The sequence below is a fragment of the Natrix helvetica genome (genome assembly GCF_964273705.1).
Source record: "Natrix helvetica genome assembly, chromosome: 6".
NCBI classification, from domain to species: Eukaryota; Metazoa; Chordata; class Lepidosauria; order Squamata; family Natricidae; genus Natrix; species Natrix helvetica.
The window spans coordinates 80,418,841-80,443,398 of record NC_138553.1 but is presented as its reverse complement, the minus strand read 5'-3'; the positions used below and the strand labels follow the sequence as shown (position 1 = coordinate 80,443,398).

The 24,558-nt window shown below is 44.4% G+C and overlaps 1 protein-coding gene across 1 annotated transcript in view; it reads left to right on the top strand.

The window, feature by feature from the left end:
• The window catches only part of COG5 (component of oligomeric golgi complex 5), a 312,215-nt gene that overhangs the window by 80,812 nt on the left and 206,845 nt on the right, over positions 1 to 24,558 (top strand). Inside the window, exons 11-14 of the mRNA XM_081957959.1 lie at positions 10,614 to 10,695; positions 16,436 to 16,640; positions 18,538 to 18,699; positions 20,138 to 20,237. Of these exons, the coding sequence (XP_081814085.1) occupies positions 10,614 to 10,695; positions 16,436 to 16,640; positions 18,538 to 18,699; positions 20,138 to 20,237 (549 nt within the window). The remainder of the gene's footprint in view (positions 1 to 10,613; positions 10,696 to 16,435; positions 16,641 to 18,537; positions 18,700 to 20,137; positions 20,238 to 24,558) is intronic.

Genomic DNA, 24,558 nt, shown 5'->3' with positions numbered 1-24,558 from the left:
AAACCAGCCCTATGGGCAAACCGGAAGTTCGGGAACGGACTTCCGGTTTGCTCGGAGGGTCGTTTTGAGTGCTCCGGAGTCTTCAGGGAAGCCTCCTGAAGATCCCTGAAGCCTCCGGAGGGCTTCTTTGGGGGCGGGGGAGGCTGTTCACCCTCCGCAGGCTCCTATAAAGCCTCTGGAGCCTGGGGAGGGTGAAAAAAGGATGCAAAAAATGGGGGTCGCGCCTGTAGTGCGCGCATGTGCACTGGGGGGGTCGCGCATTGCATTATGGGTGCGGCATGCCTGCACACGACCTCCCTGTGCTCCCCCCACTTATGGCCCACGAGCCAAAAAAGGTTCGCCATTGCTGCTCTATGGTGTGGGAACCAAACTTCCGGTCGGCTCCAGAGTTGAACGGGGAGCTTCCAGTTAGGGCCTTTGTGGCTCTTTTGAGTGTTTACGGTTGCCGACCCCTGCCCTCACAGCTTAGGATAAAATTGTTATTTTCTCCGTATTATTTTAGTAGCTTGATTTAGGCTTAATATTTTTCCCGAGCAACTAAGTTGAAAGCTTCATTATAACACCTACTCTTAAATCAACAAGAATTACCCAGCAAAACACAACTTTTATTTGTGAAATGTAGCCACGCTGCCCCCATCGTTTCCAAGTGAAAGGCATGAATATCATTGATCCGCTACAGGTAGTCCTCGGCTTACGTACGACCACAACCGAGCCGAAAACGTACGTTGCTAAGTGAAACATGGATTACGTGAGCCTTGCCCCATTTTACGACTTTTCTTGCCCCCTTCGTTAAGCGATTGGCTGCAGTTGTTTAAGGGAGTGACATGGTTGCGAAGTGAACCCGCCTTCTCCATCAACTTCGCTGGTCGGAAGGTCGCAAAAGGGGATCGTGTGACACACACCCCAGGACACTGCAACGGTCATAACTATGAACCAGTTGTCAAACATCTGAATGTAAAGCACATGATCGTGGGGATGCTGCGACAGTCGTAAATGTGAAAAATGGTCATAGGTCACTTTTTTCCACTTTGAACGGTCACTAAACGAACTGTTGTAAGACGAGGACTACCTATCAACATTGTACCTTCCAATTTAATCTCCAAATCCTGATCCGGAGATTTAAAATCAATCTAGCAATCTAAAAATAGATTGTTCTGACCCAGCTCCCCAAACACGACAAGCCCTCTGAAGATTCCTTCATGAGGAGCACCAGCAGCCCCGGCAAAAAGTTTCTCTCTCACCGCAGGCTAAGAAGTCCGTCCGGCAGGGAGATGAATAATAGTCTACCACATCTATTCATCTCCGCCCCTTCCCTTTTATCCCCAGAGCTAGGGAGGGACTTCGCTCTTCCGTCCCAAGGACCGGCCCATAGATTTCCACTGCTCTCCTCTCCTCTGCCTTCTGTGCATCCCCGCGTCAGGCACTGGACCCAGCTGTTCCTCCTCTTCCTCATCAGCCACCTCCAGACCTGGGGGCTGTTGACTCTCCAACTGAGGGCTGATGGACAGCCAGGCTCTGCCTCCCTCCACCCACCCACCCATCTCTCTGACAACTGCATTCCCTCTTCCCCCTCGGAGCTCTGAGGTTGTATTGATGCTGACCCTAACTCCCACGCCTCCTCCTCCTCTGATTCAGCTGCTAGAGGGCCAGCGGCTGACAGGCCACAACATAGATGAGGAGTGAGTACGGTTGATACAGGTATAACATCCCCTCGGCCGATTCGCTCACACAGAGAGGGACTCCTCCGGGTGCCGTCCACTAGGCTGTGCCAGCGGACGACGCCCAGGGGAAGGGCCTTCTCTGTGATGGGCCCGACCCTCTGGAATGACCTTCCCCCTGACATTAGAACGACCACGGATCTCCGCTCCTTCCGCCAGAAGCTCAAAACCCACCTGTTTCAGCTAGCCGGCCTGGCCTAATTCCAGCTTTCCCACCTCAGTTTGTATTTTTAAATTTTACGGTTTGGTTTTAAGGTCAAGTTTTTTAATTTTTATAAACTTGTACAGGGGTCTATTTAATCCGATCTTAATTATATTTATTATCGATTGTATGGTTTTAATTTGGTACCTGTACACCGCCCCAAGTCCCTTCGGGGAGAGGGGGCGGTCTAGAAGTCTAATAAAATAAATAAATAATAAATAAATAATACAATCGTATTACGCAGAGGCGCTCAAACTACAAATTTGGTTTTTAGAAGCCGGTTAAATCCTTCTTTTCTTGTGATCGTCTCCCACAATTTGTTCCTTTCTTGTCACCTGTCAATTTTGGTTCTGTTCATTTAATACATATTGCGAGTGGGGAGTCCGGATGCAAAACACACACATCCGTTCATGCGGCTCTACAGCATTAGCCCAAAGAATTAATTAGGAAGAGGTGTATATAATGTAAAAACTGCAGTTGGCGACGTTCTTTTTTATTCCTTTTTGTTTTCCTCCCGTGGAAAACATAACAGCAAATGGGAAGGCAGCGTCTTAAGCAGATGGGAGAGATAATTTATGTGCCATCTGTGTTTTTTTTTTTTTTTAAGTAGAAGCTGTAGGAAAAAGTACTACTTGGAGGAGAGCTTGCAAATGGCTGATTTAATAGCAATTTATGTGTTCAGTTAAATGAAGCTTGTGTCAGGCCTGCAGCCATCTTTTCTTTTGGATCTTTGTCCCTGCCACACTTTCTATTACTCTACTATGCATTTTCTATGGTGGGAAAATGAGAGGGGGGATTCTACGGAGTGAGATGATATGTAGCCATAACAAAATTCTTTCTAGAAAGCCAAGGTCATCCTTTGTCTCTGCATCTGACCGGAACTGGAAGGGTGGAACTGCCAGCATGGCAGTGGGAGATTAGACCATGGGATGGATTTGTGGGTGTGTGGGGAAAGATCTTGAAATTACAACTGGGTGGGAAGCTTTCAGATTCAGGTTTTCCCAGATGTGCCAACGTGGCTCTCTTAATAAATTGGAACTTTGAGGAAGCCTTTGCCTCGGACTCTGATTTAATTTTGGATGCTATTTGGAACCCCTGACAGCTTGTAAATTTGCAGGGTGGGAGGGGCCAGCCAGGGGTGGGATTTGGAAGTTCTCCAAATTGGCCATAACGTTAGTTACAGTTTCTCCTGAAGCCGGGCGAATCCGTAGCAACCCACACCTAGAGAGGACGTTTGGAATTAAATAAACAGTGAAAATGTAGATATACAGTGCTGAGTCGGGAGCCAGTTGCAACTCCAATCATTGTTAACTATGGTAGTAGCAATTCAGTGGTGGGATTCAAAAAAATTTAAGACCGGTTCTGTAAGCGTGACTTGCTGGGCGTGGCATGGCTTGGCGGGCGTGGCAGGGGAAGGATACTATAAAATCTCCATTCCCTCCCCACTCCGGGTGAAGGATACTGTAAAATCCCCATTTCCTCCCGATCAGCTGGGACTCGGGAGGCAGAGAATAGATGGGAGCTGGGCCAGCCAGAGGTGGCATTAGCCGGTTCTCCGAACTACTCAAAATGTCCGCTACTGGTTCTCCAGAACTGGTCAGAATTTGCTGAATAACACCTCTGTAGCAGTTGCCATCCGTCAAAAGTCAAAATCATTTCGCATAGATTTATCCTTAAAATGTTTGGAGTAGGAAGACAGATTTCTGTTTCTCCACATGAGTAAACTTGGTAGCACCAAAATGCCACTTTGCCCATTTTTAAAGGCCGCCCTGCCCCTCCTCGCATGAGACAGGGGCATGAACCTTGAGGTTTACATTTGGTTTACTAATTCTGCAAGCTAAGCTCATGCTGCCCTTGTATTTACCTTCTGCAACAGCTGCACTCCTAGTAGAGAGGCCCATCTGTCTCCTTGGTAACAAGTCTTGTCCGGAAACAGATGGTGGTTTCAGCCCTACAAGTCCTTTTAAAGAAAGACAAAATAATAATTTGGCATTTTTGTTTTTTAAAAAAATCTGCAATGAAAGTGCATCTTGGGATTTCACATTGTTGCAGCGTCCGAGATGAGAAATTTAGGTGACATTGGAGAAAAGCAAGTTGAGCTGGAAGGCGGCATTAAACACGTCATCAGATTGGAATCGTTACATAGTCGCCAGAGACCCAAATCCGACCCTTGTGAATTCCATTGATTAGATTCTTGTGTGTAGATAGTAATAATTAATTCTTCGGTGTTCATTTGGTGACCGTTGAAAGTTACAATGGCACTGGGGGAAAAAAAGACTTATGACCATTTTTCACAGTTAACGACCACTGCAGCATCCCCACGGTCAGATGATCAAAATTTAGAACGCTTGGCAACTGGCTCCTATTTATGACGGTTGCAGTGTCCCGGGGGCCGTGCGATCCCCTTTTGCGACCTTCCGACAAGCAACCTCAATGGGAAGGCCAGATTCACTTAACAACCGTGTGACTAGCATAATAACGGCAGTCATTCATTTAACAACCGTGGTGAGAAAAATTGTAAAACGGGGCTTAAATTCTCTTAACAAATATTTCTCTTAGCAACAGAATTTTTGGACTAAATTTAGAACTAAATTTGCCTTAAGGGTCATCTGCTCAAGAATTAAATACATATTTAAGCTTCTAAAAATCTTTGGTGGTTCTATAGTAGAAAGAAAAAAGCTGCCTTTTTGTTCTCTGTGAAAGTTTTTGCTTTTCAATTTTGATGTTACTGGTGAACTTGTACAGTGCTATTATTCTACAGTGCTCTAGCCTCAGTTGAAGGATTTTATTCCTTGTAGTAAAACCAACCTCAATATATATATATTCAACTTATCAGGCTCAACTGATAAGGAGGAGAGCCTGTGGCTTAGTGGCTAAGACTTCTGTCTAAGATATAAGACAGCCCAGGTTCAAATCCCAGTAAGGGTATGGCTAGCTGATGAGAGCTAATTAGCTCGAAATAGATCTATACTAGTCTCCCTTTATTTATTTATCAGTACAAATTCAACACACACACACACACACACACATAAATGTAGTTCTGCTATGCAACCCTGAAAATACATAACAGAGATGATACTGTAGAGTAGTGATAGCTAACCTTTTTCTCACCGTGTGCTGAAAGCGCGAGCCTCCCCCACCCATCTACGCATGCGCCCCCCCCCCCACTTGCCCATTTTTGGCTTCCTGGTTGGTGCAGGAGGCTTTCCAGGCCCAAAACAAGGCATGATGGGACCTCATGCGCCCCCTGGAAGGCCTTCTGCACCAACCTGAAAGCCAAAATGGGGCACAGGGGCGCTGTGCGAGGCCCCAATTGCAATGTGAGCGCCCCCTACCCATGTGTCCTACCCTCTGCACATGTGTACGCACATCCCCTCATGTGCCCCACTCCCCCATGCATGCACAGCGGAGACCTGAAGACTAGCTGGCCAGTGGGAGGCGCGCGCGCATGCATGATGAAGCTGGGCTGGGGTAACGGCTGGTGTGCCCGCAGAGAGGACTCTGTATGCCACCTGTGGCACCTGTGCCATAGGTTCACTATCACGGCCGTAGAGATAAAGGAGGTGATTTTTAAGCAACTTTTAATTCAAAAAATTTGGAAACATACCTAATTTTTGGGGGGGTACTTTTGGTTTTACTATTGAGATAGCTTTTGTTCAGGAGACACCACTGAGCGATTGTGTTGCTATAGAAATAAGAACATATGGGCCTTTCTTAGCAAAAATTTCCCATGAGGGGCTGCGGTGCAGGATTATTCCTTCTTCTACAATTCAGTGTTGTTACTGAAAATATTAAAAATGATTTTCCCGTGGCTTTCTGTTTATCCCTCTTTCCTCCAAGGGGCATGTTAAGCTTTTGATTAGAAAAATCAACTTTTCAGCATTGTTTTTTTTTGGGGGGGGGGGGATTTTTAAAAAAAATTGTTTTAATTAAACAAAACACAAAAAAAGTATCGTTCTTCATTACATCTTGTTGATTGGTTACAAATAGATTTTGTGCGTTACTACCACAATCATTATTTATACTTCCTTCCTATTGAATTGTACACTTTAAATCAAAAATATGTATTTTACTATCAAAGTACCATCATTCTCATTTGACTAGAATTATTTAAACGTGCTTTTATCTAGAAGCATTATTTTGATCACCAGCGCGTCTGCCTGGGAAGAAGGCGCCCTTGAATAATTGTACGTTTCAAAGAGAATTGTTATTTTTTTCCTTTTTTAACTACTACGATAGTGATGGCGAACGTTCTCGGCAACGAGTGCTCAAACCGGAATGCGCATGCACGCGCCGGAGTCTCAGAAACTCAAAGACTAGCTGGCTGGCGCGAATGTGCGTGCCATCCAGCTGGTCTTCTGGTTTCCCTCACACGCATGCGTGCCGACCAGCTGGTCTTTGCGCGCCCCGGAAACCTGAAGGCCAGCTTGATGGTGTGTGTGCCGGCCACCTGGTTTTCTGGTTTCCAGCATGGCAACTGATCTTTAAGTGTGTCGGAGTCCCGGAAACGCCAATATTAGGTGGTCGGCGCGCACAACGGCCAGCTTGTCTTTGGGTTTCCGAGGTTCTGGCAAGCATGTGCATGTCGGAAAGCAAAAGAGCAGCTGTCGACAGCACACATGCACACCAAAAGGGCTCGCCATCCATCACTGTATTAGGATTTGAAAAATAGGCCTCCTTTGCGGGAAGAGGCTGATATTAATACGACAATGATCCGAATCCGTGTGTCATTCATAAATTGGGTTTTGCCATTTTTGTGCCTCAATTGCACCGTGGTACAGAACGACGTATCTAACGCTTCCCTCCCGGGAGATCATTTTTAATTTCGGACTTTAAATCTTTCTCACGAACGATTCTGTTGAAAAAAACTCTAGATGCAGTGTCGCTTCTTGGATAATTATCTGTCTCGTTTTCATACTGGCTCCTAGTCCGGAAAGGCAGAGGACTGTTTAATATAATGGTGAACGCAAGGTCACTTTAATTAAGTTGGTGGATGAGAATAATGTTACTGCAAGCGCTACAGTTTTCCTCCTCCTCCTGCAATTTGAATTCGCAGTAAATGGATACCGTTTGGTTTTCTGTGGTCCTTATTTTATTTTTGAGATCGGGCGACTATTTAGGTCGGTTTTCATAGCAATATTTCCCTTCCTTTTTCAAATTTATATATTCCTCTTACTGGAATATGTAGAAATTAACAAAAAACAAAAAAAAATCTCCTCAGTGAAGTGCTACAGGTGGTGGTTGTTTTATCACCACAAAGGAGCCCTTTGCGTTAGGGCAGTGAGGGTGAACCTTTTTCCTCTCGGGTGCCAAAAGCATGCGCGCGCGTTCCCACCACCATGATTTAATTGCCCCACCCGCGTCGTGCCCACTGCGCATGCACACGTACCCCGCCCTGCGCATGTGCATATGGCTTTCTTGGAGCTTGGGAAGGGCAAAAATGGCCTCCCCCCACCCTCACCGGAGGCAGAAACGGCCCGGTTTCCAACTTCCAGTGGGCCCGGTAGGTCCGTTTTTCACCCTCCCCAGGATCCAGAGGCTTTCTAGGAGCCTGGGGAGGGCGAAAAACAGTCCAACGTGCAAACCAGAAATCCGTTCACGAACTTCCATTTTGGACGTTGGGTGTTTTTTCGCCCTTCGGAGGCTTCAGGGAAGCCTCCGGAGGGCGAAAAACAGGCGAAAATCAGCTAGTACACTGGAGCTGACAGGGCAATGCCTCGTGTGCCCTCAGAAATGGCTCCAAAGGTTTGCCACAAGGGTGGGTTCCGGATCCCGGTGAAATGTGCATGCCTGTGCATGCGTACTTGCCACCCGTGATGCTCCTCAACGCCTCCGCAATGCTCCAGCTGTTCAGCAGAGCGTCGCACAGGTGCTGCACTTTCCGTGCACATAAGCTCTGAAAACCTCAAATACCAGTGAAGTGTGCGGGCAGGCGGGCCCTCCGCCCGTACCGGGACGTACCAATCATAACCCACCATTGGTTCACCATCATTGTGTTAGGCGATATTTCATTGGTGCACTACACCTGAATGAATTGTGTTTTTTTTCCCCTACCCTTCTTTTTAAGAATAGGAAAATGAAATTATATTCACTGAGTTAAGAAGATAATCATATGAAGTCCATTATTCACCCTGTCAGCAACTACTACCACAGAAGTTGATCATCTTATAATGCAATTTGAGTGTTGCTAGATTTCGGAGAAAGCCTTACTATGTAGCGTTAGAATTTTTCTTCTTCTCTTCTTCTCCACTGATGTTAATACTATATCTTCATTTCGGTCCATTTTTTTCTCCTGGCTTCCAGGTTTTATGAAATACAGATAGGCAGTCCTTGACTTACGACCACAATTGAGCCCAAAGTTCCTGTTGCTAAGCAAGACAGTTGTTAAGTGAATTCTGCCCCATTTTACAATCTTTCTTGAGTGGTGCAGTCGCCTAGAGATGGAGCTCTCGCCTCACAGTCAGGAGGCTGCAAATTCGATCCTAGGTAGAGGCAGATATTTCTCTCTCTGGGCACACTTGAGAATATATCTGCTGAAACAAAACTCCGTATTGGCAACAGGAAGGGCATCTGGCCATTAAACACTCAGCTCTATTCAGTTGGCCACTCCACCCCGCAAGGGATTATGGGGGAGGAAGAAGAAGGAGAAGAAGAAGGAGAGGCAGAGGAGGAGGAGATGGAGATTATTTCTTGCCACAGTCGTTAAGTGAATCACTTCAGTTGTAAACTTAGTTTACAACCGTCATAAATGCGAGTCTGTTTCCACGCGCCTGAATTTTGACCCCGCAAAAAGTGATCACGTGACCTGAGATGCCACAGCCCTCATAAATAGCTGCCGGTTGCCGAGTGTCCAGATTTTGATCAGGTGATGCCGCAACCGTCGTTAAGTGTGGAAAAACGGTCGTAAGTCAATTTGTTAGTTGCCATTGTGAGTTGGAAGGGACACTAAACGAACTGTTGTAAGTTAAGGACCGCTTGTAACCACATTCAATGCCGTGGATCTAGGTTTGGCTTGGATTTAGGATGTACGCTTAAAGCGAGTCGTAGGAAAAGTTGTGCAGCAGAAACACACACACACACACACACACTGTGGTTTTCAGAACAATATCCTTTTGACTTTCAGCTTTCCGTCTCTGATACCTTTTGTTCTTCTAAGCCAGGAGAAATCTGCTTTTAGAGTTTGCTGAATGAAAGGGGAAATAGATTTGCCATGACCCTTAGAGAGGGGAAAATATAAAACTTTTTAAGGGGAGGGGTGTATGTTGCCCGCAACACTTTAAAATAGGTCATGCTTCCTTCCGAATCTCTTTCTGTATCATCCATCCATTCATCCATTAGGGAAGGCAGGTTTTGTTTAGTGACAGAATTGGGTGACCTTTTTTTAAATTCCCTGCAGGAGCAACCTTTTTCTTTTTCCTCCTCTCAAATGTAATATGCTGAAAATAAAATCAAGGTAGGATGGAAAGATCAAAATATACAGTATCCATGGAATCACTCCTGGCATTGCAATCCTAAAACCCTTTTGACTTTAAAAAAAAAACCTGCAAGATCCAATTTGGATCGGTCATCCAGATCCAGAAAGTTTGTCTTCCGAGCGTTCGGACTCATGCCGGAGCCCATCTTGAGGGAACTGCTCTCTAGCAGAAAGTGTGCTTTGGACTGTTCGGTTTGTGGTAGTTTTATGGTGCTTGGTTGTGTGTGGCTTTTTAGATGTTGATTGGGGTGTTGATGGCCAGCTATTACTGTATTTTTCAGAGCACAAGTCACTCTGAAGTATAAGTATAACCTAGCTTTTGGGGAGGAAAACAAGAAAAAAAATCTGCCTCTGCCTCCCAGCAATTTGCCTCCTTGCAGCAAACAGCCTGTTTCAGTTTCAGCACAGCCTGATTAGCACAAGCAGCTACTTGTTGGTTGGATCGGCTTCCCGACCATCAGCTGTTTCAGGCTGCAGGGATTGCCATAGCCTATTGCCACCTCCACGCCCCCATTTTTGGTCTCCACATCCCATTTTCACCCTCTGCATGCCCTGTTTTGGGCCTCCGTGCATCGCATTTTTCGTCTGTTCCGGGCACTGAGAATCTGAATGGGTGGAAAATGGGCTGCGCAGAGTCCGAAAATGGGGCATGCAGAGGCGGCAATAGGCACATACTTGTGCTAATCAGGCTGTGCTGAAACTAAAACAGGCTGTTTGCTTCAAGGAGGCAAATTGCTGGAAGGCAGAGGCCAAAGGGTGGGGGCGGGTGGGGCAGGTGGGTGGGTTGGACTAACAAGCCCTTGCCTCCTAAGTACTTGATAAGCTGGTGGTAAATCAGCACTCCTCTTGACCGTTTCCCAGGCTTCAATTATTTCCCTGGCTGTTTTTGTGCCTGCTCATCCGACAATCTTAGTAACTGTGAAATTCAATGTATGTCCTTTCCCCCCTCCCCCAATTTTTTCAATTTAATTTTACTTTACATTAAGAAGCGCACGTCAAAAGAGGAGAGAACTTTCCAAGTTGTAAATTTAATAAAAATAAAAAAATCATTTAATATAAAATAATAATTAAAAATGTATTAATTAATTTAAAAAATGAGCTCAAAGGGAAGGCTTGATGGACCACGAGGTGGTGTTTTTTTTCCAGCCGTCATTTTTTTAATGTTTCTAAATTTGGAGCACATTTTGATTGTGGCCAATCTTGTCTTCTTTCATTGTAGGATGGCCAGTCCGACATTTTATACACTTTCTGGACCGCAGTGACTCAAACTCTGGCCTCAGAATTTCAGAAAGCATCTGAGAGTAAGTACTGAACTCGATATGTACGATAACGACATTTTTCTACAGCTTTGTAAATCTTCCCTGTCGGAGTACACACAGCGTGACTACTATTTTGAAACAACCCAGGAGCAAGATACACAAAGATTTGTCTTTTAAACAGTGGTTTATATACAAGACTTATATATACACATACATACATGTGTCAGGCAAATGCTAGGCAAGCGACCAATCTTCAACTCTACACGGAGAACTACCATGCAGATAGATACAGGAGGAGAGAGACACACGAGGAGAAAGAGACGCCCCTCACATGGCCTCCCTTATATATACAGCTTCTTAAAGTGGCAGTAACCTGGCTGACTCATTCCCCTTTCATCATCCCAGTTTACAGCCTCACAGCAGCTGGTACCCTGACATTCCCACTATCATTCCCACAATGGAGCCCAACATTTTTGTCGCTAAGTGAGACAGCTGTTAAGCGGGTTTTGCCCCATTTACAAACTTTCTGGCTGCCGTTAAGTGAATCTCTGCCATTGTCATAAATTAGTGGCACGGACGTTAAGTGAATCCGGCTTCCCCGTTTGACTTTGCTTGTCAGAAGGTCGCAAAAGGGGACCATGTGACCCCCCCCAGGGGACACTGAGACCGTCATAAGTACGAGTCGGTTACCAAGCGTCCAAATTTCTATCGCCTGACCTTGGGGATGCTGCAACTGTCATAAGTGTGGGGAAAAACCCGTAACTCACTTTTTTCAGTGCCTTTCTAACTTTGAGTAGTCACAAAACGAACTCTTGTTAGTCAAGGAGCATCATAGAATATTTTCACGGATCCGGTTATCGCTTTGTTTTAAATCGGAACAAAATATTTTATGGTGCAGCGCAGTGGTGGGTTCCCGCTGGTACAAGCCCCGTACCGCTAACGACGTGGAGCGGGACCCACCAGTGGTACAGCGGTTGAATTTATTGCAAAGTTGGAAAGGATCCGAAGAGTAGCTTTAACAGTAATGGAATTTGAAAAACTTGAAGTGGTGTAGGGTTTCCTGCCTAGGCAGGGGGTTGGACTAGAAGACCTCCAAGATCCCTTCCAACTCTGTTTTTCTATTTTATTCTAAAGTGAAATGGGTTCTGGAGGAAGAAGCTGGGGAAAGAATTTTTTAAAAAAAAAAACAGGCCTCATCTGGCTTGGGGACTGCAGAGAAAAATATATTTTTAAAATCTGTGTAATTTCTGTAGGAGAGACAGTTGGGCAATGGATCAAAAAGCTGGTGATTGCACCATTCCAAGATCCTGTCATTTCTAGCCATATAACCCAGAGTTTGCAGCCTGCCATTGATGCTCATTGCACACACGTACACAAACACACAGATGCAACACAAGGGGGAAGTAGAAATACACAATCCTTTGTTACCCAGAAGAAAATATCTGTAGCCACTTCTGGTATAAAGTAAGAATTCCAGAAGCCCCATCTGCCTTCCCAGGTTTTTCTTCTTGTTCATTAATCTCTCTTGAATCTCCGCCTACGTACAGCTAGCTAGTCCTTGACTTACGACCACAATTGACCCCAAAATTTCTGTCGTTAAGCGAAACATTTGTCAAGTGAGTTTTCTCCCCTTTTACGACCTTTCTTCTGTGGTCATTAAGTGAATCAGGGCAGTTGTTCAGATAGTGGCACGGTTGTTAAGTGAACCCATCCTCTCCATTGACTGACTGTGCTCATCTCAGGACACTGCGGCCGTCATAAATAGGAACCAGTTGCCAAGCATCTGAATTTTGATCCCGTGACTATGGGGATGCGGTAGTGGTCGTTAAGTGTGAAAAACGTTCATGAGTCACCTTGTTTTAGTTCCATTGTAACTTTGAGCGGTCACTAAATGAATTGTTTGTTGTAAGTCAGTGACTACTTGTATCTTTACTGCTAGTGGAAATTGAACTGCCAGATTTGCGTTGCAACGTATTAGTAATAACGTTCTCCAAATGTGACTGTTATTAGAAAACTGTGTAGAGAGAAAAAATGTCAATAGAAGAGAGGTTAAACTGTGGGGCCCTTGGTACGCTCTGAGTTTGGTAGTTTCCTTGCAGATGTTTCATGACCAACCTAGGTAACCTCATCAGTGCTAGTAAGGAATGGGGTTTGCTCTCGATTATATTCTTAGTGTTCTGCCCGAGGCTTCCCAAGATCATGAAGCCGACTCCTTATCCCGATAAAACCTCTTTTATTTAGGTTAAAGGGAATTCCTCTCCAGCAAAGTCCCGGCCAATTTGTCTTTCATGAGATTTCACAACGACAGACCTTGATCAGGCTTGGAGAGCTGCCAGGCCGATATCTTCCAAACTCCATGCTGTAGCAGCAATTCCTTGGCCAGAAGTCAGGAACAGATCTTCCCCCTAAGGAATTGAACTAATGGTCTCCTGCAAACTCCACTCCCCTTTCGCTCCTCTTTATTCCCTATGGGAGGGGTCATTCACCATCCATCTCTGTCTTTACTCCCGAGTCGGCCCTTGTTCCTTAGCTGTTCCCGTCTCTTGGAAGTTCTGTGCATGTGCACACTGGGAACAGGCTCCAACTGTTCTTCTGCCCCACTGACCTCCCACTCCGAAGGCAGCTGATAACTGTCAGACGGCTCTGGCCCCCTCTCTGCCTCCAACGCAAAACCCTCATCCGAGCCTTCCCCAGATTCCAGGACTGGCCCATGTTCCTCCCCAACCTCCACACTGGCTGAGTCTGCCACCAGCTCCGCTGAGCGCTGGCGGGCCACAGCACTTAGCGTTGGTGGAAATGGTCTTGGAAATGGTGGTTTGCTTCCAGACGTTTCATGACCCAACTAGGTAACACCATCAGTGTTAGCAAAGAAACGTCTGCAAGAAGAGCCTCAAGAAGTCCCCACAAACAGAAGATGCATTAATCTGTCTGCATTGCACGTGGCCCTCTGACATTTTCAAAGCTGGTTTATTGCCCGCAACTTCCTGTACCTTTTGCAAGAATATTTTGTGTGGGATGCATTACATTTTTATATTTTGCTTATTCTAAAGTGCGTCACGGGTTAACGTTGCGACTTAAAAAAAAGCATTCAGTTAAAAGCCCTTGACGATGAAAGCAAAAGATATATGTTGCAAAATTATTCAAAACAAACCTGTTAGAAGTTAACAAATTCGGTCCCTCCATTCAAAATATGTACTTCAGGAAGCAACTAATGTCTAAAGAAATCCCTCAGCGGCAAAATAAATATTTTTTCTGGGGCATTTCTGAATCGAATGGGATAAAAACAGTTCTCTTGCGTAACTTACCTCCTCTAGCTGTAAGAATAACTAGGACAAGGTATTGTTTGTCTAAGCTTCCAATTGTTAACCCTACCAATTAAAACATCTTTCACTTGTTCAAGCCTAGGATCTTATTGAGGTAAGAAAAGTCATTTGACGCCGAAAAATACAAAGGTAAAATTGTGGATCAGAGGAAAAAGTAAGGTTATCGGGGCATCCACTCATATCTATTTGATTAGACTAGAAAAGGGACATAAAAGCCAACAATAAGGCACAGCAGGAATTCACCTGGGGATTTCTGCCCTTATGGCCCTTGTGAAGGTAAAGGTACCTAATTTTCTCCGGAGCACAGTATCTCAAACGGAGGCTCTTCCGTTGTTGTTGAAACAGCTTTTTATGAAAAGTACAAGGAGTCCTTGAGTTACAACCGTAGGGGAGTAAAACAAACGTTTAGGTCGTAAATCGAATTGCCCAGATGGCCGTCCCGATTTTATGCCCTTTTTTTGTGTGGCTGTTGTTCAGGCTGTTTGTAAAACAATCACTGCAGTTGTCAGGTGAAGCCATGATTAAATGATGGGTCAGTTTTGCCGAAAACCGGCAATGTTGGGTTTGGGTGAAACTCGTACAAACCCAGTCAGGTGATTGTAAGACACTGCAAATGCTTGTAAATGTAAATGTTCCTGGGTTTTGTTTTGTTTTGTTTTGTTTTGTTGTTTTGTTTTGTTTTATTATTTTATTTATTTTATTATTTTATTTTATTTTTTATTATTTTATTTTATTTTTTATTTTATTTATTATTTTATTTATTTTATTTATTTTATTTATTATTTTATTTATTATTTTATTTATTATTTTATTTATTTTATTTATTTTATTTATTTTATTTATTTTATTTATTTTATTTGTTTTATTTGTTTTATTTGTTTTATTTGTTTTATTTATTTTTTTATTTTATTTTATTATTTTTTTATTTTATTTTTTATTTTATTATTTTATTTTATTTATTTTATTTATTATTTTATTTATTTTATTTATTTTATTTATTTTATTTATTTTATTTATTTTATTTATTTTATTTATTTTATTTATTTTATTTATTTTATTTATTATTATTATTTATTTATTTATTTTATTTATTTTATTTTATTATTTATTTATTTTATTATTTTATTTTATTTCATATTATTTTTATTTTTTATTTTTTTATTATGTTATCATTTTATTTTATTTCATTTCATTTCATTTTTTATTTTATTTTATTTTATTTTTTTATTTTATTTTATTTTTTATTTTATTTTATTTTTTAAAGAAAATTTATATTGCCATCATGGTGACTCCAGGCGGCTTACGCAGATATACACCCATATAAAAGAAATAAAAAGAATAAAATAATAATAATAAAAGAATGTCCTACCCTGGCGACAACACACATTCATACAAATCATTTAATGGGCTCCATCCCGCTCTGGGTTCCCCAGGCCAGCTGGCAGAACCAGTCTTCAGCGCCTTCCAGAAGTGTGTCAGAGTGGGGGCCGTTCTAATCTCTGAGGGAATGATGTTCCAGAGGGAGGGAGCCACCACAGAGAAGGACCTTCTGGGTCCCACCTTGGGGGGGCAGGGGGACAGGACCCACAACATTCCTTGCCTCCCTGCTCTAGTGGGTCGGATAAATGTGACCGGCAAGAGACAGTCCCCCACATCCCCAAAATGCGGTCAGGTGATCATGGGGCGGGGACAGTCATCAGAAGTTCGAATCTGGGTCGTATGTACCGCTGGGGAAATCCATTGTAACTTCAAACATTCACTAAGCCATAAGTAAAGGGCTAGCTGTATTGACTTTCTATACACACAACTGAGTCCAAACTTTCTGTTGTTGAGAAAGTTGTTAAGTGAGTTTTGCCCCATTTTACGACCTTCTGGGCCACAGTGGTTAAGTGAATCAGTGAAGTTGCTAAGTTAGTAACAGGGTTATGGAGCGAATCTGGCTTCCCTGTTGACTTTGCTTGTCAAAAGTGCACGAAATATGATCACGTGACCAGGGGGATGTGGCAATGGTCGTAAGTGTGAAAAACGGCCATGAGCAGAGGTGGTTCGGACTGGTTCTGGCGAACCGGTAACGGAAATTTTGAGTAGTTTGGAGAACCAGCAAATATCACCTCTGGCTGGCCCCGCCCTCCCGCCCCTGCCCTTCCCTGTCCTATATTCCCTTGTTTTTTAGCTCAGCTGATTTACGCGGGAGAGCTGAGATAAACAACAGCTCAGCTCACCAGCGCTGACACCGAGGGTGGTCTTTGCGTGCTATGCGCGCATGAAGCGCCCTCTCGTAGAACTAGTAGGAAAAGATTTGGAATTCCACGAGTCACTTTTTTCAGTGCTTCGGTTTTGTACGCTGACGACACCCTGTATGCTGCTGATTTTAAATATTGTAGCATGAAAAAAGTTACAACCATTGCGCAAGCTGGCTTTAAGCGACATCTGTATGGTCTTTTTGTTTTGTTTTTCAGCGTCCATGTTTTTGAAGCAGGCGTTCGAAGGCGAATATCCAAAATTACTGCGGCTGTATAACGATTTCTGGAAGCGCCTTCAACAATACAGCGAAAGCATTCAGAGAAACGTGATTGCGAACAGCAGCACCGAGCCCGTATCCGAACTTCTCCGAATAGATGACGACCCGCAGGACTTATTCATGCAGAAGAAACAAGATTACGAGTACGAGCGCTTCCGTCTGTACTGAGAGAACAGAAAATTTCAGATTCCGTGCAACGAATTTTAGGTCATTTTCTGTAGCGCAGAAGTAACGTCTATAAATAGAAATTGGGTTTGATGTTAGCAAAGGCAGTGAATCTACTCATTCGAATTTGCCAGTTTGAATGGATGCAGTTTGGAAGTTGGGATTGATTCGTGGGAGTCTTTTTCTTTTACACAAAATTCTTGTGTACTTGCAATCTTCATATCGTGGCTTAGTAAATGGTCATAAAGCCACATTTCTGCCCTACAACCTAGCCTCAAAACACGGTTATTCTATCTGGGGATGGATGTGCATAGTGTATTCAGAAAACTTTATTTTAAGCTGAGAAATATTTAGGTTCGATTAACGTTTCATGACGTAGCACACCAGTCACACTTAACTGGGGTTTTTGAATTACTGATTTGAGCAAGGCGTACATTTTGATAGAAGAGTATAGGTGTAGTTGCCCGCCAGTGGCCAGTGGAGCTAACATCAGATTCAGGGATGAGGTTGGGGAGGAACCTGGGCCAGTCCTGGAGTCTAGGAAAGGCTCTGATGAGGGCTCTGTGTCGGAGGCAGAGAGGGGGCCAGAGCCATATGCCAGTTATCAGCTGCCTTCAGAGTCAGCCATCAGTGAGGCAGAGGAACAGCTGGAGCCTGTTCCCAGTGTGCGCATGCACAGAGTTGCCAGATGAAGGGAACAGCTAAAGAACAGGGGTCAACTTGGGAGGAAGGCCACAGGTGGACGATGAATGCCCCTCCCCAGAGGAAATAAAAGAGGAGCAAAAGGGGAGTGGAGTTTGCAAGAGACCATTAGTTCGCTTAATTGGTTCGTGACTCTCCGAGACTCTTTGCCAAGTTTTGCAGATCTCGGCTTGGCAGCTCTCCAAGCCAGATAAGGTCTGTGACTGTAAATCCTCCCTCGAAAGACTTTGCTGGATGTGAATGAGCAGAAATTAATAAAAGGAGTTTTTGTTGGGACAAGGCTTTTGCTTCATGCTCTTGGGAAGCCTAGTTCAGAACAATAGAGCTAGCACCACTTTATACAGCGCTGGTAAGACCACACTTGGAATACTGCGCCTAGTTGTGGTCACAGTGATACAAAAAAGGCGTTGACACTCTAGAAAGAGTGCAGAGAAGAGCCAGAAGGATGATTAAGGGACTGGGGGCTAAACTGTACGATACTGTACATAGTTATGAGAACTGGGAATGTCTAGTCTAGAGAACAGGACTAGGTGTGACATGATTGCCTCCAGAAGTTGTGAATGCCCCAACACTGGAAGTCTTTAAGAAGATGTTGGATAGCCATTTGTCTGAAACGGTATAGGGTTTCCTGCCTAGGCAGGGGGTTGGACTAGAAGACCTCCAAGGTCCCTTCCAACACTACTATTGTATTATTGTATGATGGCAGTCTTCCAATGTTTGAGGGGCTGCCAGAAAGAAGAAGGGTGAACCTATTCTCCAAAGCACCTGAGGGCAGGACAAGAAGCAATGGGTGGAAACTAATCAAGGAGAGAAACAACCTAGAACTAAGGAGAAATTTCCTGCCAGGGAGAACAGTTAACCAGTTTGCTTCCAGAAATTGTGGGTGCACCATCACTAGAGATCTTCAAGAAGAGATTGGACAACCATTTGCCCAGAGTGATATAGGGTCCCCTGCATGCCCGCAGAGGGGGCTGCGTGTGCCATTCTTCTCCTTCTGTGGAGAAGAATGTAAAGCGCTGTGAAACGGTCTATAAGTCTTAAGTGCCATTGCCATTATTCTCTGCCAAAGAGGAAAATATGAAAAGCCTCCAATGGGTTGCTATGCTTGAGGAGCTGTTTGGCAAAACACAAATAACTCTTTTTTTGTCTTTGTTAATCGCTCCCTCTTCCTAGCCCGGAGAAAGCACTGAAAAGTTCCTTGCAGCCTTACGAAGCCGCCTACCTATCGAAATCGCTTTCGCGGCTCTTTGATCCCATCAACCTGGTATTTCCTCCCGGAGGTCGCAACCCTCCGTCGGCCGATGAACTGGACAGCATCATCAAAATCATTGCAAGGTGAGTGGTGGGAATCGGTTTCAGTGCCTAAACGTATGGTGATGGTTTTTTTTCCTTCCTTTTTTTTTTTAATAAAGTTTTTTATTGAGCACAAATTAAAACATTGGACACGGTGTAACCGTCGTAGCAAAGTGTTTGCCATACATACTGAGACCGTGATGGCAAAAAGAGGTGGCACGCAGAGCCTTCTCTGTGGGCCATGCGCACCATTGCCAGCTGGTCTTTCCAGGCACTGGAGCACTGGAAAATGGCCTAAGATATGCCCGAAAACTGGCCTATTTTTGGGGTATTTTTGCCCCCTTTTTTGGGTGTTTTTGGCCTTGTTTCAGGCTGCTTTTAGGCCAGGAAATGGCCAGGAAACAGCTCAAGAAATACCTAAAACCCAGCCTGTTTTGGTCCTTTTTGGGGGCTGTTTTCAGGTATTTTTCGGGCTGTTTTCAGGCCAAAAATGGTCAGAAAATCGCCTCAAAACAACCTGAAAAGGGGCCAAAAAATCCCCCCAAACCAGATCGTTTTTCGGGCAAAATACGGCCAAAAAAATCAGGCATGCGGGCATCGGCCAGGTGGTCTTCAGGTTTCCACCTCACGGACACGCACATGCACCAGTGGTGGTTTGCAGGCGGTATGTCCCGGTAGAGGCATACTGGAACCTGCCTGGAGCACTGAATACCGTTCCGGTACAGTGCTCTGGAGTGCCCACCCGCCCACCTGAGCTCCTTACCGGTCTTTTAAGTCTTCGGGGCTTCCACACACGGCACGTACAGCGCCTGCGTGTTGCTCCGCTGAGCAGCTGGAGCATCACGGAGGCTTGCGGAGGTGTTAAGGCGCATGCGCTCGCTGCGTGCATCCATGTGGACACCACCACTGGCTTGCACACACATTCTGTTTTGGGTTCTCGGTGCCGAAAACGTTCGCCATCACTAAACTAAGATATAGTTATACATTATAACCACCATCCTTATTTACATTTGGTCTATTCAGTATTTACAAATATAAAAATATCGCCATTCCAACACTGTTGCTTTGTTTTTATCTTACACATGTTCACTGTGATAGTTTCTTACATAAATTCTAATCTCCATTCTATAAATCTTCATCATTTGCCTCTTTTGGGTCTTTCCTTTTTTTGTTCCAACCACCGATAAAATTTGTCCCAGATCTTATAATATTCTGATTCGTCTTTATTCTTCAAGTCCCACGTCAATTTATCCATTTCAGCCCAAGTCAGAATTTTCCTAATTACTTCCTCTTCTTGTGGAATTTCCCTGTTTTTCCAGTTTTGGACAAAAAACATTCTTGCTGCCGTAATAATATGTATTGTTAAGTTAAAAACATTTTTTCCCTTCCTAATCATAATTTTGAAACGGCGAGTTCTTTGCTTTTGCATTATTCATTTCTTAGTCTTGTTGCTATTGTTGTGATGATTGTTATTTTCTAGTGAGCTGAACGTGGCAGCTGTGGATGTAAACCTCAGCTTTGCGGTATCAAAAAACGTGGCAAAGACCATCCAGCTATTTGGCGTGAAGTCTGAACAGCTGGTAAGTCCTTTTTTTTTTAAAGCAAAATTAAACTGTTTTCAAATACAAATAATCTTGACTTACAACCATTCGTTTAGCACCCGTTCAAACTTATAGCGTCACTGAAAAAGTGACTTACGACTGCTTTTCGCACTCAGGACCGCTGCAGCGTCTCCGTGGTCACGTGATCAAAATTTGCCCGCTCAACCACTGACTCATATATACGACAGTTGCAGTGTCCTGGGATCACGCGATCACTTTTTGCCATCCAAAAGTCAACTTTTGTAACCGGCCAACAAGCAAAATGAATCTTTTCCAAGCTGTTAAATTAGTAACACAACTCCAGTGAATCGGGCTTCCCCGTTGACTCTGCTTGTCAGAAGGTCACAAAAGGGGATCGCGTACGCCCCCGACATTTACGCGACCATCATAAATATGAGTCAAGTGTCTGAATTTTGACCATAGGGATGCTGCAGTAGTCATAAGTGTATGAAACGGCCATATAAATAATGATCATGTCATTTTTTACAGTGATGATGTAACTTTGATGTTGGTCATTAAATGAACTGTTGTAAGTCGAGGACTACCTGTACACACACACACACACACACACACATACCTCTGAGGTAGAGGAGAAAGGGAATCCTAGGTTTCCTGCCAAGGCAGGGGGTTGGACTAGAAGACCTCCAAGGTCCCTCCCAACTCTGCTATTGTATAAGATTGGCTTTACTGAGAGTTAGAATAGAGGCAGAAACAAGATCAAGGGGGAATAATATTATATGTGTTTTCATATAATATACTAAAAGTAATAGCTAGATGTAATGGTTATATGTTGTGGCCCAGCAGGATCCGGTTGAGCTGCTGATGGACTCGGGATAGCGAGGAACCATATGAGTCTGCCCTGGAATGATGTGGAGGACCCTGTGCAGGGTTCAGAGTCAGAGCAGGGACCAGAGAGGCTGGTTGGCCACCAGGAGGCGCCTGAGGCATGGAGCAGTGGGGAGGATCCAAGGCAGTTTGTCCCTGATGCTAGATTGAGAAGGGCTGAGAAACGGAAGCAGCAACTCCGTAGGCAGACTCACAGAAGATGATTAAGCACAGGTGGTTGTGGATTGGCCCCTCCCAAGAGAGATTATAGGTGAGGCGGTGGGAGGGGACATTTGCAGGAAACAACCGTTCAAATTAGTAGTGAGGAAAATCTATTTGTGTATTCTAGCCGTGTCTGTTTCTTTGGACTATCTGCGTTGCTTCATTTGAATTATCTGGGTTGCTGCAGAGCTACTCTATTGAACGTGAGTTGTCTGGGCCCTCAACCAAAGGATTCGTTATCTCAGTAATTAAACAGTGGCAAACAGCCAAGCCTGTGTTCTGGTTTATTCACAGGCGTGGAGAGGGGGGTCAGAACAATTATATGTTGAAAGATGGTATCACTATGTCCATTTAAATAATATTGTGATTGTTATTAGAATGGAGCATAAAAACACTGAACGACTAAACAATGAAGAAATACACTCTAATACAAATATACAGTATATAATAACACTGCAATTATATAAGTATGATTAATGTAACAAATATTATTAATATTATCATTACTATTTGTGTTTAAATGAATGATACCCAGATGCCTCACTGTTCATATAATGATATTTGTGTCTGTATATATGTATATGTATATGTATATGTATATGTATATGTATATGTATGTATGTATGTATGTGTATATATATATATGTGTTGTAATTGTACTGATAAATAAATAAAGGGAGACTAGGATAGATCTATTTCGAGCTAATTAGCTCTCATCAGCTAGCCATACCCTTACTGGGATTAGAACCCGGGCTGTATATATCTTAGGCAGGAGTCTTAACCACTAAGCCTTCCTTATCAGTTGAGCCAGGGAAATAGGTATGTATTTGTGTTACAACCCCTGGTATGACTAAATATGGGAGTGACCTTCCTCCCATATTTAGTCATACCAGGGGTTGTAACACAAATACATACATACATACATATATATATGTGTGTGTGTGTGTGTGTGTGTGTGTGTGTGTGTTGTATTTGTGCTGATAAATAAATAAAGGGAGACTAGTATAGATCTATTTCAAGCTATATAGCTCTCATCAGCTAGCCATACCCTGGGCTGTGTTACATATTAGGCAGGAGTCTTAGCCCCTAAGCCACAGGCTCTCCTCCTTATCAGCAGATATACATACATACATACACATACATATACATATACACACATACATACATACACACACAAAAATAAGACAGGATCGGGGATGGCTTATTTTAGCGCATGTATATTTCGGAGGAGGGCTTATTTTAGCACATGCACTAAAAAGCCCAATTGGGCTTATTATCCAGGGAGGGCTTATTTTCAGGGAAACAGGGTATATATATAAATATACTTGTACACTGTAAACACAGAAAAACCTACGTGTGTTTGGGTGCGTCTTATTTTACTTGATTTTTAAAAAAACTGCCTTGCCTTTAAAACAAAAAAAAAATTGTTTGGATGGAGGAGACAGAGGGAGGGCCAGTGCAAAAAAAAGAACATTTAAAAAAATAATAATAATCAATAAGCTGCGGAAAATAATTGAAAAGCTGGCACTGGTCTGGCCATTAATGAGATGGCTAAGCTGTAGCCAAGCATTATGAAAGCTGAAAAATGTTTCCCTGCTTTTCACATAATGGCTAACTTTGCCCAACGCAGTGTTTCTCAAACTTGGCGACTTTAAGTCCTGTGGACTTCAACTCCCAGAATTCCCCAGCCAGCTATGCTGGCTGGGGGATTCTGGGAGTTGAAGTCCACAGGACTTAAAGTCGCCAAGTTTGAGAAACACTGGCCCAACGCATTTAGACTAGCTGAAAATAGGCTTGCATCGTTGGGATTTGCGCGTTGCGGCCATCGGCTGTCAACCAGACCCGTTTTCTGAGACCACAATTTGACGTGCTTATCTGCGTGTTACGCAAATGCAGCATCTTTTGTTCACCTGGATTGATGGTGTAGCGCAGGGGGTGTCTCCAAGTGTGGGGACTTTAAGACTTGTGGACTTCAGCTCCCAGAATTCCATGCCGGCAGGGGAATTCTGGGAGTTGAAGTCCACAAGTCTTAAAGTCACGAGGTTCGGAGATCCCTGGCTTCGTGTATGGTGAGGACTGATCCAATATGACCTCACAATACACTAGGGCAGTGATGGCGAAACGTTTTGGCACCCAGTGCGCAAACCGGAATGTGCATGCGCGCCTCAGCCCTGGGAAACTCAGAAATCAGCTGGCTGATGTGCATGCATGTGCCAACCACCTGGTCTACGTGCCTCCCGGAGCGTCGAAAATCCGAAGATCAGCATGCACGCCTGAAACCAGAACAGCAGCTGGCAATGGTGCACGTGCCCAAAGAAAGGGCTCCGTGTGCCACCTCCGGCACGCATGCGAAAGGTGCGCCATCACAGCACTAGGGGCTGCCGCAGAAAGGACGAGATCAAGCTATTTTCCAAGGCACCCGAAGGCCAGACAAGGAACAATGGTTGGAAACTGACCAAGGAGAGATTGAACCTAGAAATAAGGAGACATTTTATGACAGTGAGAGCAATCCACCCGTGGAGCAGAAGTTGTGGGAGCTTCATCCCTGGAAGCTTTCCAAGACTGCCATCTGTCAGAAATGGTGTAGCGTCTCTTGCTTGGGCGGAGGGAGTTGGACTAGATGGCGAACCCATGGCGCGAGGCATTGCCCTGTCAGTCCAGCGCCAGCTGATTTTCAGCCTTGATTTTTGCCCGTTTTTTGCCTTGGGAGACTTCCCTGAAGCCTCGGGGGGGACGGGGACCCTAACGCACAAACCGGAAGTTTGGGAACGAACTTCCGGTTTGCCAATTGGGCTGTTTTTCACCCTCCCCGGGCTCCTAGAAAGCCTCTGGAGCAGGGGTGTCCAAACTTGGGAACTTTAAGACTTGTGGACTTCAACTCCCAGAATTCCCCAGCCGGCTGGCTGGGGAATTCTGGGAGTTGAAGTCCACAAGTCTTAAAGTTCCCAAGTTTGGACACCCCTGCTCTGGAGCCTGGGGAGGGCGAAAAACGGACCTACCCGATCCACCGGAAGTCGTCAAATGGGCTGTTGCTGGCCTCGGGGGTGGGGGGGCAGAGGAGGCCTCTTCGCCCTCCCCAGGCTCCAAGAAAGCAGGGCAGCGGGGCGGGGGGGGTGTCACACGTGCATATGCAAGAGGCATGTTGCCGGGGGGAGGGGGCATTAAATGATGGGGTTGGGCGTGCACCTGCTTTTGGCACCCAAGGTGAAAAAGGTTTCGCCATCACTGGAATAGATGATCTACAAGATCCAAG